The sequence below is a fragment of the Natator depressus genome, chromosome 6 (genome assembly GCF_965152275.1).
Source record: "Natator depressus isolate rNatDep1 chromosome 6, rNatDep2.hap1, whole genome shotgun sequence".
In the NCBI taxonomy this organism is placed as follows: Eukaryota; Metazoa; Chordata; order Testudines; family Cheloniidae; genus Natator; species Natator depressus.
In genome coordinates, this window is record NC_134239.1 from 68,917,174 (window position 1) to 68,935,731 (window position 18,558).

The following is an 18,558-nucleotide window of genomic DNA, read 5'->3' on the forward strand; positions in this document are numbered from 1 at the left end:
TCAATGAGGCCAAATGCAAAGTATTCCACTTAGGAAGGAACAATCAGTTGCACACATACAAAATGGGAAATGACTGCCTAGGAAGGAGTACTGCAGAAAGGGATCTGGGGGTCATAGTGGATTACAAGCTAAATATGAATCAACAGTGTAACACTGTTGCTAAAAAAGTGAACGTCCTTCTGGGATGTATTAGCAGGAATGTTGTAAGCAAGACATGAGAAGTAATTCTTCTGCTCTACTCCGCACTGATTAGGCCTCAATTGGAGCATTGTGTCCAGTTCTGGGCGCCACATTGCAGGAAAGATGTGGACAAATTGGAGAAAGTCCAGAGAAGAGCAACAAAAATGAGTAAAGGTCTAGAAAACATGACCTATGAGGGAATATTGAAAAAAATTGGGTTTGTTTCGTCTGGAAAAGAGAAGACTGAGAGGGGACATAACCATTTTCAAGTACATAAAAGGTTGTTACAAGGAGGAGGGAGAAGAATTGTTCTTCTTAACCTCTGAGGATAAGGCAAGATGCAATGGGCTTAAATTGCAGCAAGGGAGGTTTATGTTGGACGTTAGGAAAAACTTCCTAACTGTCAGGGTGGTTAAGCACTGGAATAAATTGCCTAGGGAGGTTGTGGAATCTCCACCATTAGAGATTTTTAAGAGCAGGTTAGACAAACACCTGTCAGGGATGGTCTAGATAATATATAGACTGTGTCTACACTGCCACTTTCAGCGTTAAAACTTTTGTCTTTCAGGGGTGTGAAAAAACACAACACCCCCCTGAGCGACAAAAGTTTTAGCGATAAAGCATGTCTACACTGCCCATGTCACAGCACTGCTGTGGCTGTGCTGTAATGTGGATAGTGTAGACATACCCTTAGTCCTGCCGTGAGTGCAGGTGACTGGACTAGATGACCTTTCAAGGTCCCTTCCAGTCCTGTGATTCAAAGCCATGGTGCTAATTGCTCAAGCTTCCATTATCTTTTAGGCACTTTCAGATGTGTGTGGCTCAGTTTGTCCTATTATTTTACTAGGGAATTAAGTTAGATTCAGGACAAATAGCCAGGTGGCTTGAAGTTTGGCATTACAAGGTCTGAGGTTCTCCAGTTATCTCTACCTTTTCTAAATTAATTGCCAGTTATTCAGGAAATTCATTAACAAATACCCGTAAAGCCCTGGGATAAAATCTGAAACTATTGATTGTTTATATTTTTTCCAAAGTATTCTAGTACCTATTTTTAATAATTTTTTTTACAGGGTCAAATCCAATGTTTATTGAAGTCAATGGCAATGGGTGTTGGATTGGGTCCATACTGAGAAGGGACCAAATTGTGCTTGCATTGCCCACCAAAGTAATCTCATGAAGTCAGAGTTTTACTTACATGAGAAAAGTGAGCAGGATTTGGCTCAAGGTCTCAATCCCATTCTAATTGTCCAAACCCCTCTCTTGAGTTTTATTTGCAGTACATTTGGTTGTTTTTTTTTTTAAAACCCAAACTTCAGTGTCTCAGCTATTAACAACTGTCATTTTAAACTAAAACAACAAGGAGTCCGGTGGCACCTTAAAGACTAACAGATTTATTTGAGCATAAGCTTTTGTGGGTAAAAACCCCACTTCTTCAGAGTTTATTTCGCATGTGATTCTGGCAAGTAATACAACCAATGAAGTTTTTGGCCTTCGCCTAGAGATTTAACCAACTTGGATTAAAAAACCAAAGGGCTGTGAAGCTGGTGAATGAACTTCTTCAAGAACTAAGATTTATAGATTAGTTTTGTATTGTTGTCCAGATCAACCCAGTGACTAGACCAGCTGATCGATCTTTTCTATGGTAAAGTGTGAAAGGGAACTCAGTTTTTTTATTTATATTTCCCTTTCCCCATATATGAAAATAAAGTGCTTCATTTAACAGCTCTTCCCATACCCCTAACTCCATTTATTGCAGAGGATGCCACCAGCAACTTCCCATTGGTTGGGCAGCCCACTCCCATGTAGCCAGAAATTGACAATACCTTTTAAACATGCAGCATGTTAGAAGACACGCTGGCAAAGGGGAGGAGTGATTGCTTGAGTGGAAACAACCTGATCATTGACTAGCAAGGTGCTCACAAATAGGGGCCAACAACAGAAAGGGGAATTGTGCAAATTTCCTCCTTGCTGTTTTGTTTTTGTTTGTTGAATCAAAACATGCCACAGACATCAGCAACTGCAGGAGCAAAGGGCAATCTTTTTGCTCAGAGCCATGCTCTGATCTGATCTGATCAAGTTATGCTTGTATAAGGTTTACGCTGCTATGCTATCTAGGCACGATTACTTCCTTACGCTGCAGTTCTGAGTGGCATGGTGCCTTCAGGACTGAGGCCACAGTCAGAGTAACTCAGATATAAAATTGACTGTATTAAGAACTAATAAAAGGCTCTAGATTACTGCAGGGCAAAAAGCTTCTAGTATATTCAGATTTCCTTAACTCTTCATCCAACACCTAATTTCCAGGTGTGTAACTGCTGGAAATGGGGGCAGATGGCATTGGGTGGGATGCAGCAGGGGACAGTCGGTCACCTGGGAAGCAGTGGGGCAGGGTAAGGGCACTTGTGGGAGAGGTTAGCATCAATGGAGGAGGAGGTACAGATGTGTAGTGTCTATTGGCTTAGTTTAAGTTAGACAGTACTAGGTACTTGGAGGTTTGGGGGCTGGGAGGAGGAGAAGCTGGCGGCAGATCTGGTGAGTGGCTGGGCTCTAGGCACCTGGATGCATCTGAAGAAGTGGGGTTTTTACCCACGAAAGCTTATGCTCAAATAAATCTGTTAGTCTTTAAGGTGCCACCGGACTCCTTGTTGTTTTTTGTGGATACAGACTAACACGGCTACCCCCTGATACTTTTAACTAATAATTTCCTTTGCTTCCTCCCTCATTGTTCCCCCCCCCCCATAATAGACGTAAATATCTTCCTTATCCTCTTAATTCTTTGGATTCTTAACTTTGATTGTTATCTAGTCTGTCTTTTTTGCCTGCCATCAGAGGATCTCAATGCACTTTGCAGACACTAATGAACTGTGACATAGGGATTTCTCTGTATTTCAACAGACCAGGAAATTCAAGCCCAGAGAAGTTGCGACTTGCCCAGAGTCACAGAACAAGTTTGTGGCAGAGTCTGGAAGAAAACATAGTGCTTCTTGTCAGACCCTCTTTCCGCTCCCTTGATCTACTTTATTTACCACCCTTATGTTTTACTGCTAGTGTTTGGAAAAACCTGCCAGTGAGGCTGTAAACTGGATTGTCAGGCAACTCCAAGCCACACCCCCAACCACCCCCTCCCCCAGTGATTGCTTCTCCCTATTGGAGCAGAGCTCTGTGTGTAACTCAGGACAAAGCTACAGCAGTTCAGAGGAGTGAGGAGAAGCAGCCGGTCAAATTCCAGTGACTTGGTGTTTTCACTCCTGTTTCTTTACCTCAGGGTTTGGGAAGGTCTCCCATGTTCCGTGCTGTGCTGCTTAGCCGGGTGTCACCCCGAATGTTCCCACTTCTGGCTGCTGTGCTATTCCAGAGGAAAGAGAGGAAGGATACCGGGCTCTATCACCGGCGGGTAATGTAAACTTTTGCCCTTCCTTTGCGCTAAGTGTCATCACCCACATGAGAAAGAAGCGACTAAAAGTTATGACACATGCATAAAAGCAGCCCTAAAACAGGGTGAACACAGCCTTTGTCATGTGTAGGAGAAGCTACCTAAAGCAGAGTTTGGATAGCAAAGGTGGTGATAGCGACTGGGCTTAGCTGCTCATTCCTAGACTCTGGGCTTCCTAGGTCGGAGTCTGTTTGGCAATGTATGGTGAAATTTTAAAAAGTGCTCTGTGTGGCCTTAAGTCAGCTCCCACTGAAGTCAGGGGTGGTGAAATTCCCATTGACTTAAGTGGGAGCAAAGTTAAGGAAATGTTTTTGCAGATTTCATCCATAGTCTATTTTGACTATAAAGAAGCAGAGCAATTCTGTGCACTTTCCTTTTAGTTGCTCCCCAGGCTAACGGGAATTTACAGTCTGAATCCTACCAAGTATGGCAAGGATTAGCCCAGAGTAAGCCCCTGTCTACACTACCAATACAACTATGTCTGGTAACTTGGTAATTAGTTGTTCCTTACCTTGCAAGAGTTCCAATATGTAGTGCAGAGTGGCTGTTAACCTTGTTTTACAGCAAGGCTAAAGCTGCTGTTAAGATCCACTCTGGACTACATATTCAAATCATACTTGCTTTGTAACCAAGGTAGGGGGTAGCCCACTTTTAACCAGGTTCCTTCATGTGGTTATATTTGTATTGTAGGTGAGGCTTCATGGGGGAGGCAAATAGCAAAGGTTACAGAAAAAAATCATGAGAGGTTTGCTGTGTGCCTGTCATTGTTGGTTTCTGTTTGATTTATGTAAAACTGTGGCTTTGTTCATTTTAAATTGTTTTTTAATTTGTTATATTTAATACAGGGTTTGGAAGAGCAAAGTCGGGCAAGAGGGCAGAATTGTTACTGAACACCAGTGCTTTGCAGTCTAACCAGGGATTCATCAGGAGTGTGAAGCTGTCATTTTTGGAGACTTGCTAGTTTGAAATTTTAGTCAGTACCTGCCACATTAACTATTTACAAGTGAAATGTTGCTGTTGAGAATTAGAGGTGCACAGATGCTGTCCCTTTGGTTTATTCAGATTCAAACCCACTTAGTTTCACTTAGAGGTTTCAGGCTCATCCAAACTCAGATAGCAAACCTGGCAATTTTCTGTGCTTGTTATGCTTATCAATTCACTCAGCCCAGAAGCATTCCTGGGCAATGTGAAGTCCCCTACACAAAAGAGCCACTTATTCAGGGAAGTAAATTTCACCTACGGTGCAAAAGGCTACCTCTGGAGAAAGGGCACCTGGGCCATAAACTCAATTCCAAGAGCTGTCTCACACTTGAATCTGTTTCACAAACATTGATTATTCATATAGAACAGCTGCTCTGCTAGGAATCAGCTACTCTTCTGGCCCTGCCTGCCTTGCCCCTGGGACTCAGGTAGTGCAAACTTGGTCATGTCACATTAATTTCTGGGTTCACTGTGCATGCTTATCTTGTAATGTGATATGACACCACCGTGCCTCTTATGAAATAAAACTGCATTAGACTAAGCAAGGTGCCAGTTTACTTAAAAACATGGGACTTGGAACAGACCTAGCTCTCATAGTTGGCAGAGATCTTTGCTATGCTTCTGAGTCTTTAATTTATGTTGTGGAAGTTCTTCTGTTTGGGGAATGTTGATTCAGCTGAGTGGCTGTTGTTGGCAAACATCTTTTCTCAGGGGCTCTTGGAGAGGATCATTATCATTGGGATTGCAACACATGGATGTACACTGACATCCTTCAGAGTGAAGTGAGGGAGTGGGATGTGTGCTGGTGTTGTGTGATCTCCCGGATGCCAATATTATAGAACCTTGTGTGTCAAGTCAGGAGAGTTCAGTCACTCATGATGGCAGGCATTTTTGCAACCACATCCTTACTGTATTTAACAGCCTACAGGGCAGTAGCAATTTTCCACCAGGGAGTAAGGGAAAATAACCTTACATGCAGCCCTGTATCTCCTTCCTGAAACTTGTAGACCAAGTATTGGGAAGCTAGAGAGGCGGGTGGCTTAGGTAGAGAGGTTAGTTTAGGGATATTGAAAGAAGAAAAACCTATTAAGAAAAAAGAAAAGGAGTACTTGTGGCACCTTAGAGACTAACCAATTTATTTGAACATAAGTTTTCGTGAGCTACAGCTCACTTCATTGGATGCATACTGTGGAAAGTACAGAAGATCTTTTTATACACACAAACCATGAAAAAATGGGTGTTTACCACTACAAAAGGTTTTCTCTCCCTCCACCCCACTCTCCTGCTGGTAATAGCTGATCTAAAGTGATCACTCTCCTTACAATGTGTACGATAATCAAGGTGGGCCATTTACAGCACAAATCCAGGGTTTAACAAGAACGTCTTGGGGGGGGGGGGTAGGAAAAAACAAGGGGAAATAGGTTACCTTGCATCACATTGTAAGGAGAGTGATCACTTTAGCTGGTAAGCTGGGGGCGGAATCTTATCCTTAGTACCCATCTGTAAAATGGGGATATGTCTCGACTTCAAAAAAGAAAAAAAGACCCATGGCAGCGAGTCTCAGAACGTAGGCCAACTGACTTCTGCTCGATATAGCAATGTAGCTCAAGTGTTCTGTACAAATGAATGGGACACACTAAGCTAGGAGGAAGGTTTTAAAAATTAAGTTAATATCTAATTTATAGCTCAGCAGTAATAGGGTTAATTAAGCTATTTGAAACTGAGCTGTAACAACAGTGAGCCCTAAAGAGTTCTTTTTTCTTCTATGACTGTCAGTTTGACTATCTAAAAAAAGACCACTTTTACCTGTGGTGAGATGGGAATTCATTTAATTCTCAGCCTCCCTTCACTGTGGTGCTCTGCCTCTGTCCTTCGCCCACCTTCTTCAGAGATACCACCTTATGTCTTCACTTTCTCAATTTCAAATAGTTCTTATATTTCAAAACTGAGATTTACTTATAGTGGACTCTGTGCGGGTTGTTCCACTTCATTCCCTTATCCTGATATTTGCATGTTTTTGGAAGGTGTGCTGAAGCTGACATTAACACAGAACCTGCTTGTCTTTACAGCGTGAGAAGCATCCTTACTACAACCTCACAGTAAAAGTCCTCAGAGCCAGAAATATCAAGGGTACAGATCTATGTAAGTACTTGACCAAGGTTGTGCAGACTCATGTTCTACACAATGCACAACTGTAACATAGCCAGGATTTCCTCTGGTTGATGTAACACTGAATCCCCACAGCTTGCTTGTTTTTTCTAAAATATCTGCTCTAGGAATTGCTTGGGGGAAGTTCTCTGGCCTGTGTTACACAGGAGGTCAGACTAGATGATGATGGTCCCTTCTGACCTTGGAGTCTATGAATCAGTCATTTTCAGTATATATTGTGACAGGGTCGGGCCAGATGGCTACAGGAGAGTAATAGAAGGCAGATATATTAGCCCCAGGTTAAGTAGGTCCCTTTTCCCTGGGTAAGGTAACAGGGAGGGTTCCAGAACAATCAGGAACCTTCTGGAGACAATTAAGACAGACAGGCTGATTAGAACACCTGCAGCCAGTCAAGAAGCTGCTAGAATCAATTAAGGCAGGCTAATCAGGGCACCTGGGTTTTAAAAAGGAGCTCACTTCAGTTTGTGGTGTGCGTGTAAGGAGCTGGGAGCAAGAGGCGCTAGGAGCTGAGAGTGAGAATGCATACTGTTGGAGGACGGAAGAGTAAAACCATTATCAGACACCAGGAGGAAGGTCCTATGGTGAGGATAAAGCAGGTGTTGGGAGGAGCCATGGGGAAGTAGCCCAGGGAGTTGTAGCTGTCGCACAGCTGTTCCAGGAGGCACTCTAGACAGCTGCATTCCACAGGGCCCTGGGCTGGAGCCTGGAGTAGAGGGCGGGCCCGGGTTCTCCCCAAACCTCCCAACTCCTGGTCAGACACAAGAAGAGTTGACCTGGACTGTGGGTTCATGAAAACGGCCAAACTAAGGGCTGCTGTGAAGCTCCAAGGTGAGCAAATCCTCCAATAAGTGCAAGACCCACCAAGAGGAGGAACTTTGTCACAACTGGTGTCAAAAGTGGGATCTGGTGTGCACAGCGCGGCGGAAGAAGGAGGGTGTTTGGAAAAAGAAGGAAAAAAAAAAAGGGAGAGGGTTTATTATTTTTTTTCTCCACAATGGAGGAAGTAGTGTGGGCACTGATACAAGCCACAGCTGCCTAGCAGGAGGCTACCCCTGTCCAGGCAGCTGCCCAACAGGAGGCAGTGTGGCTGCATCAAGAGACTAATCACCTGCTGATGGACCAGGCTATGTTGCAGAAACTGGTAAACCAGGTAAAAGTCCTTACAGAGCTGAACCACGGCCATGATGGGACGCAGATCATACAGGCCAGCAATTGGCTGCAGAAAATGATGCGGGAGGATGATGTAGAGGCATACCTCCTGGCCTTTGAGAGGACAGCCCTGCAGGAGGCTTAGCCCTGAGAACAGTGGTCTGGCATCCTTGCGCCATTCCTGTGTGGGGAGGCCCAGAAGGCCTACTATGATTTGCCTGAAGAGGCTGCGGCAGACTACCCCCAGCTGAAAGCAGAGATCCTGGCCAGATCTGGGGTAATAACTGCAGTGCGGGCCCAGCGATATCACGAGTGGAGGTACCAGGAAAACAAAACCCCGCGCTCCCATTTATATGACCTCATCCATCTTGCACGAAAGTGGTTATGAACTGATTCCCGGAGTCCGGAGGAGATACTAGAGGTTCTTGTCATTGACCGGTACATGAGAGGACTACCTCCAGACCTTCGTGCCTGGGTAAGCCAGAACAGACCTTCCACCTACGACGAGGTTGTCATGCTAGTAGAAAGGCAAAGGACGGCGAGGGAGCTGACCTGACCAGTTAAGGAAGAAGCACCCTGGGTTAAACTAGCAGCACCAAGCCTGAGAGCTCGGGTGACTGGGCCACCAGGAGAGCCCAGGTGGAAAAAGAGTGGCTGAAGGCCCACTGGAAGCCACAAAGAGACGGAGCCCTGAGGGGAAAGAGGATCATGATGTTAGACTGCCCAAACCAAGAAACTGGGGAACGCCTAGGGCTCCATTCAGATGATACGCCTGTGGGGAGTGGGGACGCATAGCTGCACAGTGTCCCAATGCCGAGGAGCCTATGCAATGTAACCTGGGGAACTGGGCAGACCCATGCTCCCTCATCCACCTTGTGGGGGTCTCACTAACCCCACATATGTACACCAGACCAGTGAAGCTAAATGGGGTAGAGACCACAGCACTGATGGATTTGGGGAGTGCTATCACGCTTGTCTCGGGGAAGCTTGTGAAGTGTAGTCAGCTGCTGTGGGCTAAGCATATGGGGATAACATGCGTCCATGGGACAATTGGTTATTACCCCACCATCCCAGTAAAAATCAAGATTCAGGGGAACACTACTGAGGTAGCAGCAGGTGTAGTCCCTAAACTCTGATACCCGGTGCTCATAGGGAGGGACTTCCCAGGGTTTGGAGACTTACTCCCGATAGGGGAATTGGAGAAAGGGGGAAGCCCTGAAAGTAGTGAGGCATCCACAGTATACTGTCAACCCCCAACCTTCTCTGAAATATCCCCAGATTTGTTCTCCACTCCCAGACAGCGTAGAAAGATGGAAAGAAGGGCAGCTAAGGCCTTGGGAACCTGAATGCTGGCCCAAAGCCAGAGAGTCACTCTCGTAGTTAGACGGACCCGAGCAGCTGAAAAGGAGGCTACCCAGGAGGGAGAAGCACCCGAGTCTGACCCACACCCTAATGCCTAACCCACCAAGGTAGAGGAGGAACTTTGTCACAATATTTACATAAAACTTTTTCCTACTAAAATGTATTTATATATTTTCAAGGACTGAAATAGAGCCAGGATTCAAATTAGTACCTCTTATGTCTCTGCTCCCTGTGCACATCCAGCCAGGGCCTTCACTGTGTTTTTTAAACACAGTTTCACCAATGTGGCTGAGAGAGCCTTCTACCATGCAACTCTTGCCTTCCTGCATCTATCTGCATAAACTTTGTCTTACTTCGAGCCCCTATACATCTGTCTTCTCCATGGACTACAGCCCCCCTTTTCTTTCTCCCTTTGTTGTTATGCTTATTGTTTAACTCTGTAATGTGCATGAATGATGCTAAAAGTAAAGCTGTTCTGTGCCCTCCAATCCATTTTTGTTTCTAATATTTTGATTAATTTTTCCTTCCCCTTTTTTAATATTTGCTTTTACAGCCCCATGACTTTTAAAATCCTGTTGGTCATTTTGAGTTTACAGTGTTTTCTTAATTAGTATGGATTTTGAGATTGAGTCTGTTTTTAGATTTAGCTATAACATCCAATACTAAATTTATTTAAATACTGAGTATCTATACAGCTAAGGCTACAATAATGCTGAAGTCCTGGATTCTGCAACAATATGTTGGTAGTCCATGGCTGCTGATGATGACGACATTGTTGCAATTCTCTCATATGGCTATGCATATGACTCCGCAGTCTGAATCCTGATGCACAGAGTCGGCTGCACTGAGGGCATGGGAAGTCTGTATCTATGATGTTTGATGATGCAGCTCTGTGGCGCCTTTCACATGCAGCCTGGAGATAATTTCATCAATCCCGCTCAAACTTGTCACGTGCTGATCTTGTCAGATGCCTCCAGTGAATCCTGTTCTAAGCCATTTGCTCAAGTTCTTTGGGATTGATATCAGCCCACTGGAGACTGCTCTTCAGATTATCTTTGAAGCATTTATACGGATGACCCTTCTTTCTTTTGCCCTGACTTAGCTCCCCATACACGATCTGCTTTGGGAGACGGTGGTCTTCCATTCGGATGACATGCCTGGTCCACCTAAGTTGTGCTTTCAATAACATTTCTTCAATGCTGGTTAAGTTTGCTCTCTCAAGGACTTCAATATTGGTCACTCTGTCCTGCCAGCGAATGCTCATTATTGAGCGGAGGGAGCACATGCGAAATTGCTCAAGCTGTTTAATGTGACGTCTATAAAGAGTCCACATCTCAGATCCATACAGGAGAGATGTTAAAATCACTGCACTGTAGATCTTCAATTTGGTGGAGAGACAGATGTTGTGTTGGTTAACAACTTTTGTTTGAAGTCGGCCAAGGGCCTGACTGGCTTTACTAATTCTGGAGGAAATTTCCTTATCAAGGGAACAGTCAATTGAGATGGTAGTGAAGGAACAAAATATGGACACTGTGTAGAATCAAGCACGTGGGTTTATTACGCACAGTGCTGGCGGAGTGTCACCTTGCTTCTTAGGCTCAGAGACGCTGCCAAACAATTGATTACAATGGATTATATGGATTTTTCCATGGGTGGAGGGAAATGGCTGGGTAGGCAGTCCCAAACCCCTGGATAGGTCTAGCAGCAAGACAAGATAAGCACAGTAGCCAATAGTCAAAGATTATATAATGTCTCCACCCGTGGTTTCAGGTTAACACATGACACAATTAGTACACAGGTGTTTTCCTTTAAACAATGTATAGTGTGTTAGTATAAAATATATATGTTGAATTCTGATTTGGGGTCCATAGGAATGAAAGAGCTCCTCTGATTGTCCAACAGGTACATACTAGGGGTTAAAGCAAAGAGGCAAATGAAAAGTACATGGCAATAAAGATTGCTTTTTAGTTGTTCATTTGTGTTTCTAAGGCAGGCACTGGCAATGGCTTGGAGGACGGGTGTACATCTGTGAGAGGGAGGATATATCTCATACTGACATGTTTGAACCTCTTCCATAAACTCAAGGCTGGTGTGTAGGAAGGAACAGGGCCCCTTTCATTCCTTAGATCTGTTTGCAACTTTGAGATAAAGCCCCCAATTATAATTTCCACCTGGGCTTGCTGACTAAGCTTATTTTAGCAAAAAGCAAGGTTGTCCTTTATTTGTTCTGCTTCTTAGCTAATATTGTTCACTATTTGCTAGGCCTCTGTCTTCTTGACCAAACTCTGGACTTTAGGCCTGTAAAAAGAGCTGACACGGTCTATATATCAGGTTGTAACATAAACAGCATATGGCTTTTAGCCCTTCAGTACTGCCCAGATACTTGAACTGATCCACATTTTTCAACTGTGTCCCTTGGATGAATATGGCTGGCACTGGGGCATCGGAATGAGGTGCTGATTGGAACAAGATCTCTGTCTTCCTGAGGCTGATGGTGAGGCCAAAGAGCTGGGATGCTTCAGAAAAATCTATCAATGTTGACCTGATGTCTGAGCCATCAAGGCGCCGTCTTCTGCAAAAAGTGCCTTGACGAGAAGTCTCTCCAGTGTCTTGGTCTTAGCAGTAAGATCAAAGAGGGATGAATATCCCCCAATCCAAGTCCTTTATTGCATGGTTGAGAACACAAGCAAAGAACAAGTTGAACAGCACTGGAGCAAATACGCAGCCTTGCTTCACCCCATTCGAGATTTCATATGCTTTGGGAAAGTCACCACTGGTGAGTACTTGCACTGTCATGTGGTCATGGAACAGACATGATTTGTACGAACCTTCTTGGGCAGCCCAGTTTATGTAGAATAGCCCATAGACCCTCTGTGTTGACCGTATCAAAAACTTTGGTCACATCAGTTGAAAACTGCATACAGTTACAAACTGCAAGGTCCATGTTCTGCTCTAAACATTTTTCCTGGACCTGCCTTACAACAAAGATCATGTCCATAGTGCTACAACCTGGTCTAAAACCACACTGTGCTTCTGGCAGATTCTCCTCAGATATATTTGCAATGAGTCTGTTCATTAGAATGCGAGCTAGTATTTTGCCTGCTGTACAGAGGAGAGCAATGGCTCAGTAATTTCCGCAGTCAGCTTTGGTGCCTTTGTTTTTCAACAGTGAAATGATAATAGCATCTTTGAAGTCTTGTGGCATTTCTTCTTCCTTCCAAATGCTACTCAGGATGTCATGAAGCTCCTCAATAGCCTTTGGGCCTGCTCCTTTATACAATTCTGCTGGGATACTATCCTTTCCAGATACTTTGCCAGAGTTCAGTTGTTTGATGGCTTTTATAACTTCCTCAACTGGTGGAAGGAGATGGAGATCCTCTTTGATGGGTTTCTCAGGTAAATGGTCAAGGACACGTCAATCGACTGTGGATGGTCTGTTGAGTAGACTACTGAAGTGTTCAGCCCATCTCTATATGATTCCCTCTTTGTCTTTGACAAGTCCTTATTATGATTGAAGTGGATTGAATCAGCCATCCAAAATGATTTGACTTCACTGGGGAAGGGATGGAGCCTGGCTGGAGGGTATTCTGGATGGAGGACTAGAACTGTTTCCTTTCGGGGATGGGAAAAGGGGAAGTCCCACGTCCCTAACCAGTCTCTATGGAAACATGAAGCTATCTGGGAGTGCCCTGCTGTGGAGGAAAAAGCACAGGATGAAGGCAGATGGCAGTAGTGTAGATTTGGTGAGGCAGTTTAATATAATTTATATTTCATTGAAGCTCCATTGTTTGACTTTGTACCTTGCCTAGTTGCACAGACCTGAAAGTGAAACCATTACAGTGAACCAAGGACATTAACAAAAAGCATTTCGGATGAAAGCCATGTTTCCTGGGCAAGCTGCAGGGTTTAATAGGCCAAGATATGACTCGTAAAACAGGCCCGAACAGAATTTTACTGCAGGCTGGATCATGTGGGAATTTAAAGAAAATTTATTGCCTGAACAAGTTTCTTTCTACGCTGCATTCTGCATCCTGTTTTCAGGGATACCTGGAAAAATCTATAGGTCCTCATGGCTTCATCTATGTTAAGAAGACATTTAAAACAGTTGTGAGGATATCTAATGTAGATTATGATCCACTGAGTTCTATCACATGAGCTTTCCAGCTCTTAGTAGTGTGTGTCTCTGCCAGAATTCACAAACCTATGAAATCCTGATTGTGAATGGGAATAGGACTAGATCACATGCTTGGATCTAAGAGTCAGAATTTCCTGTGGTGTAGGTACTTTATGGAAGAGATTTCCTAATGTTTTGATGGTTTCTCTGGAAGAGATTTCCTGATGTTTCCCAGTTAAAAGAAACACACAGGGCCTAACTTGTTTGGAATATCCTCTTAACTCAGCACTGGTTTGTCTTTATGCAATCTTTATGGTCTGTGTTCGGGAGAACAGAAAACCAATGCATGTTACACAGCCTGAGTGTTGCACTTTACCTTAGTACTCTAGAATTAGATTGATTCTAGTGCCCGTATTGTGATACTCCTGTTGCACTCAAAAACGTGGTTTGATTTTTGGCATTAGGTGTCTAGGGCATGGATCCCACTGCACATGAAAGCAAGGTGTTCTGATCATGGTATAAGCTAATATAACTTAAAGAATGGCACAGTGAGATCTTTTCCTCTACTGTCCAAATAACAGTAAAATAATTTCAGAAGAAGAAACCTCTTTGGAGCACTAGCCCTTTTCCCAACAGTGTCACTTTGAAGGTGGTGTTTAACACTGGGACCTACCTGAAAAATGAACTATTTATGTGAAAAGAAATTCAATTTGCTGCTGTTGAAAATATTTGTGTCTTAATGAGGGTACTCTCCCAGCCGGTCCAGCTGTTTTTTTTCTGATTAATTCTGCACAATCCTGTGACATGATAGAATATAGAAAGCAATGACACATACCTGATTAGAATATTTCTGATACCATTCTTCTGTCCTTTTCATTCCAGTGTCCAAGGCAGACTGCTATGTGCAATTGCGTCTACCAACTGCATCTCCAATCACTTATCGAACTCAGGTTGTTGACAACTCCAGTAATCCAGAGTGGAATGAAACCTTCCAGTACAGAATCCACAATGCTGTCAAGGTGAGGGGGAGCCTTTTGATATGGAGCAGATCAGATTATCTGGTGCTCCTTGGGTGGCAGGATCTTGAATTTAAAAAACCCAAAGGATCTTTATTACAAAAAAAAGTCATTTCATGTAAGATGTCTCACATGAGCCATTAGATGCAGGTGCCCTTTGCTCGCAACACTCAAACATGTTCCCCAAGTCCCTGCATAGCCACCAAAAGAGCTGATTCATAACTGCTCACACTCTTGAAAATCACAGCTAAGGAGAGAGAAGGATTTTTTTTCTCTAGTACTGTCTGATGCATCTGGGGGAAAGAGAGCATTATGAATATTCTATTTGTATTTTTGCAGTGTCTAGGAGCCCTGGTCATGGACCAGGACCCCATTGTGCTAGGCAATGTACAACCACAGAATAAAAAGAGTTCCTTCCCCCAAAGAGCTTACAATCAAAACATAAAGTGAGGGGCAATAGATGGATACAGACAGACCAGGGAGTATAAGGAAACCATGAGACAATATTGGTCACCATCATAGACAGTGATCAAGCAATCTGATACTGGCCCCATAAAGTTTCAGGAAATTCCTTGATAATGCAGGTAAACTTTCCTGGGTTATTTATTCTCCCAGCCTGGGGCTATTGTCTTCTCACGGTTGTATTTGCCCTAATGTCTCCGTCATTAGGGTAATATCACTGTGTGGGCAAGAATGCTGGGATCAACTAAATTCAAATAAGTTTGTGATATACAAGTTGACTGTGAGTTTGTTTTACTGGCTGCAATAATTCCAATATTACAGAAATACAGAATTAAAAGTCATGAGCGGAGAGAGAGTAAATTTGTCACCTATTGCTAAAGCTTGACTGTAGTGTAACATGAATGATGAAAATGTCTCAAATTCTGTCTGCGTCAGTGCTCTACGTTGACACTAGTGATAGATAAATGAGGATATTCTTTTTTAAAAGATGATGGCATCTCTTAAAAAAACAAAAAAAACCCCCAAAACCCTCTCTGCAGAAATTAGTTAAGATTCCCAGCTGGACCAGGCCTGTGTCATGGTGGTTTGTGGCTGCTGGGAGCATGAGTTGGGTTGATAAATGACTCTGACAAGTTGGCAGAAAGTTACAAACAGGTAGGAGTTAGATTACTAAAATAAAAGCCATAAAATAACAAAGATCTTTATATTCCCTCTAATTCCTGAGGACGCTTAAGTTCTGGCTGCTACTGCTAAGGCTAACCTGGAGCATTTCTGTAGTTTAGCAGTCTCCTTGAAGCATAATGCTACTGCACAGGCCATTTATAGGCAACTGTACTTTGTGTCTTCCAATTACCCACTAGTGCACCTTTCTGTTAATCCCAGCTGGGCTTGCCTCTGCCCAGTAGCAGTGATGATCAGGAAGTTATTTGCTTCTGAATCACCCTGAAAGAGAGGAAACTGCTGTCCTTTCTTCAGGCAAACCAGGGCTGAGTTAAGAGGAAATTCCAAACAAGTTGGGTCCTGTGTATTCCTTTTAACTGGAAAACATTAGGAAATCTCTTCCAGAGAAACTATCCAAAGTATGGGCTCACAAGCCTACATCCTCCACTGTGTTATGAGCTCTTTGGAACAGGGCAAATTCTACAAATGGGGAAAGATAAAATTGTTGCAGAAGGACTCTTAATTTTTCAGGCTTCTAAAAGGGTGTATTATAAACAGAGAGTAAAACCAATAGCAATACTAAGTAATTTATATCACTTTCATCATCAACTTGCTTTTGTTAACATGAATATGGCCCTTTGTTTATCAGCCATGTACAAAGAGAGAGGGTACCAAGTGTGTCTATCTTCCCCCCTCCAACCCATCCCTTGAGTGCTGTTTTGTTCTGTTTTGTTTTAGAACATTCTGGAGTTGACTCTCTTCGACGAAGATGTTCTGATAAATGATGAACTTACTTCCGTTGTCTTTGATGTGGGGGGTATAAAGCCAGGCCAGCCTTTAAAGCGCACTTTCAAGTTAAACCCAGAGGTTGGTACCATTCACCCTGTGCCCAAGTACCTTTACAAATCTGTTCAATACAGCCACACAGAGGCTCACACTGAGAGAAACCTCTCCGCATTGCAGAAATTGTGGAGTGCTTTTGATAATGCTCTTACAGTTATAGGGGTTTTCGTTTCTCTTGGCAGCCATTTTGGTGACAGTTGACATTATTTGGAACACTGATATTAGATGCTTCCCAGTACGTTTTAAACAAAGGGACCACTTCTCTTTTGCGCACTTCCCCTTGCTTTTCTGGCTGGTATCCTGAATGTTTTATCACTGGCCATGCACACTTCGTTCTTTGGGCTTTACATTCTCTCTGGTCAATCAACTGTAGAGGGGGACACAGTCGCATATGTTTGAGCAGGTCTGATATTTATTCACTAAGCACCAGTAGTACACATGCACAATACTTACTCTTCTCTCTTCCACCAATTGACTAAAACGCGTCCTGTGGAATCCAGTGTAACCAGGAGTTCAGATTCTAGAGCAGGTTGCGGACTAGTTATCCCACATCTGTGTGGACTTCTGTATAGATAGAAATAGGGACCTATTGGTCCAAAACCACAAGTCAGTACTACTTAAGATAAAAGGGGAGACTCTCTTGGGTGTAGAAGGATCCGTATCCTCTGTGGGCCAAGACAAGCAGTACAGCATGTAGGCACTATCTATTATGTTACAAGATCTGCTATCATCTTGGCTCAGAACTGCCATTTTATAAAAAGTATCTTTTTCTTAATTTCCTAGGCAAAGATGCATTCTGATTGACCCAGCGTATTGAAGCAATTATAAAATATTGGAGAAAATCTAGTAAGCTAGTTTACAGGCAAATACAGCCACCCTACATTTTCAAAAGTCACTAGTGATTTTGGGGTTTCTCAGTTTTTTGGATGCCCAACTAGAGACCCTAGGGTATTTCAAAAAGTGCTGACCACCCACCTTCTGAAAACTAGGTCCCTTTAAAGTGTCTCAAATTGGATTCCCAAAAATGTATTCACCCAAAATCACTAGTCACTGACGAAAATGTAGGCTAGCATATCTAAACTGATATTATTAGTTTGCAAGGATCAAATATTCTTTGCTGCAAAGGGTACCTCTCAATTTTAATAAGTTCAAAACTTAAGAATAACCACCATCCCCATGTTAAAATCCTGAACTACTACATTCAGTCAAATTCACAGACTTTGCATGTGCTGGAGATGTAAGCACTCTTCAACTACTATTGGTCCAGTTGCTTTAGTTCCAATCTTACTGTTTTGCAACAAGATATCCCATCCATGGTCATTACCTCAGCCAAATTATGCCCAATAGGCTTGGGTGAAGACAAACCAATTTCAGCCTTCTTTAAGAAATGTTTGCTAACTTCTTTAGTGCTATTCAAATGGATCCTACTTAGAAGCTGGAGTGGCTGAGTTCAGAAGCAAACTTACCTGTATATGCTATTGGTGAGGAATAATGATCCCTCATCTAGGCAACCTAGATGTGTAGTAGTCTATGCTCTGTCTACATAGAAGCTCAGATCACAGAATCTTGGAGGGCCTTTTGTTACACCTCTACCCCTCCTTTCCCAGAGTCTGATTAGTGCGGTCTTGGCCACTAATTGTGATCCTGAAAAACTGATTAGTGGATCTGGAACTGAAAATTAGTGCCCTCGGGAGAAGTGCCCAACACAGTTGAGTTAGGATCTACATGTATTTCCTGATTAGTTATGTTTGTAATCTGTAACTGAATGCTTGCTGGGCTCTGTGAATGGGAGATGGGCCAAAGTCTGCTGAAGGCTGTTAAAGACAGCAATGAGCTCTGAGTGCAAATCGCTGAAGAAATGAAACTAAACATAGGTAGCCGATATGTAGCTATAACCAATCATGCTGCCATATGGGTATTGGGGTTCAAAAGGGCTTCATTGAATAAAGTAGGGACAGATTTGAGAGCAAAGTTCACTTTTGTTCCCCTGTAACCTGTGTATGTATATAGTACTTGGCAGGTTCAAGTTCAAAGCACTGTTCAGCACTAAACATTAGCAAGGTGCTTGTGTAGACAAACTATTAGTTTGCAGCAAGCTGTAGTGTAAAACTACCTTGGACTAGCCTATGGTGCACCAACTGTCCACGTGCATACTACCTACTACCCGTACACTATAAGTTCCCTAGTGC

General features: G+C 43.3%; 1 protein-coding gene across 1 annotated transcript in view; it reads left to right on the forward strand.

The window, feature by feature from the left end:
- Positions 1-3,359: 3,359 nt before the first annotated feature.
- Positions 3,360-18,558, forward strand: part of LOC141990084 (cytosolic phospholipase A2 zeta-like) — a 38,539-nt gene continuing 23,340 nt past the window's right edge. Inside the window, exons 1-4 of the mRNA XM_074957049.1 lie at positions 3,360-3,574; positions 6,664-6,736; positions 14,271-14,407; positions 16,265-16,393. Of these exons, the coding sequence (XP_074813150.1) occupies positions 3,464-3,574; positions 6,664-6,736; positions 14,271-14,407; positions 16,265-16,393 (450 nt within the window). The 5' untranslated portion in view covers positions 3,360-3,463. The remainder of the gene's footprint in view (positions 3,575-6,663; positions 6,737-14,270; positions 14,408-16,264; positions 16,394-18,558) is intronic.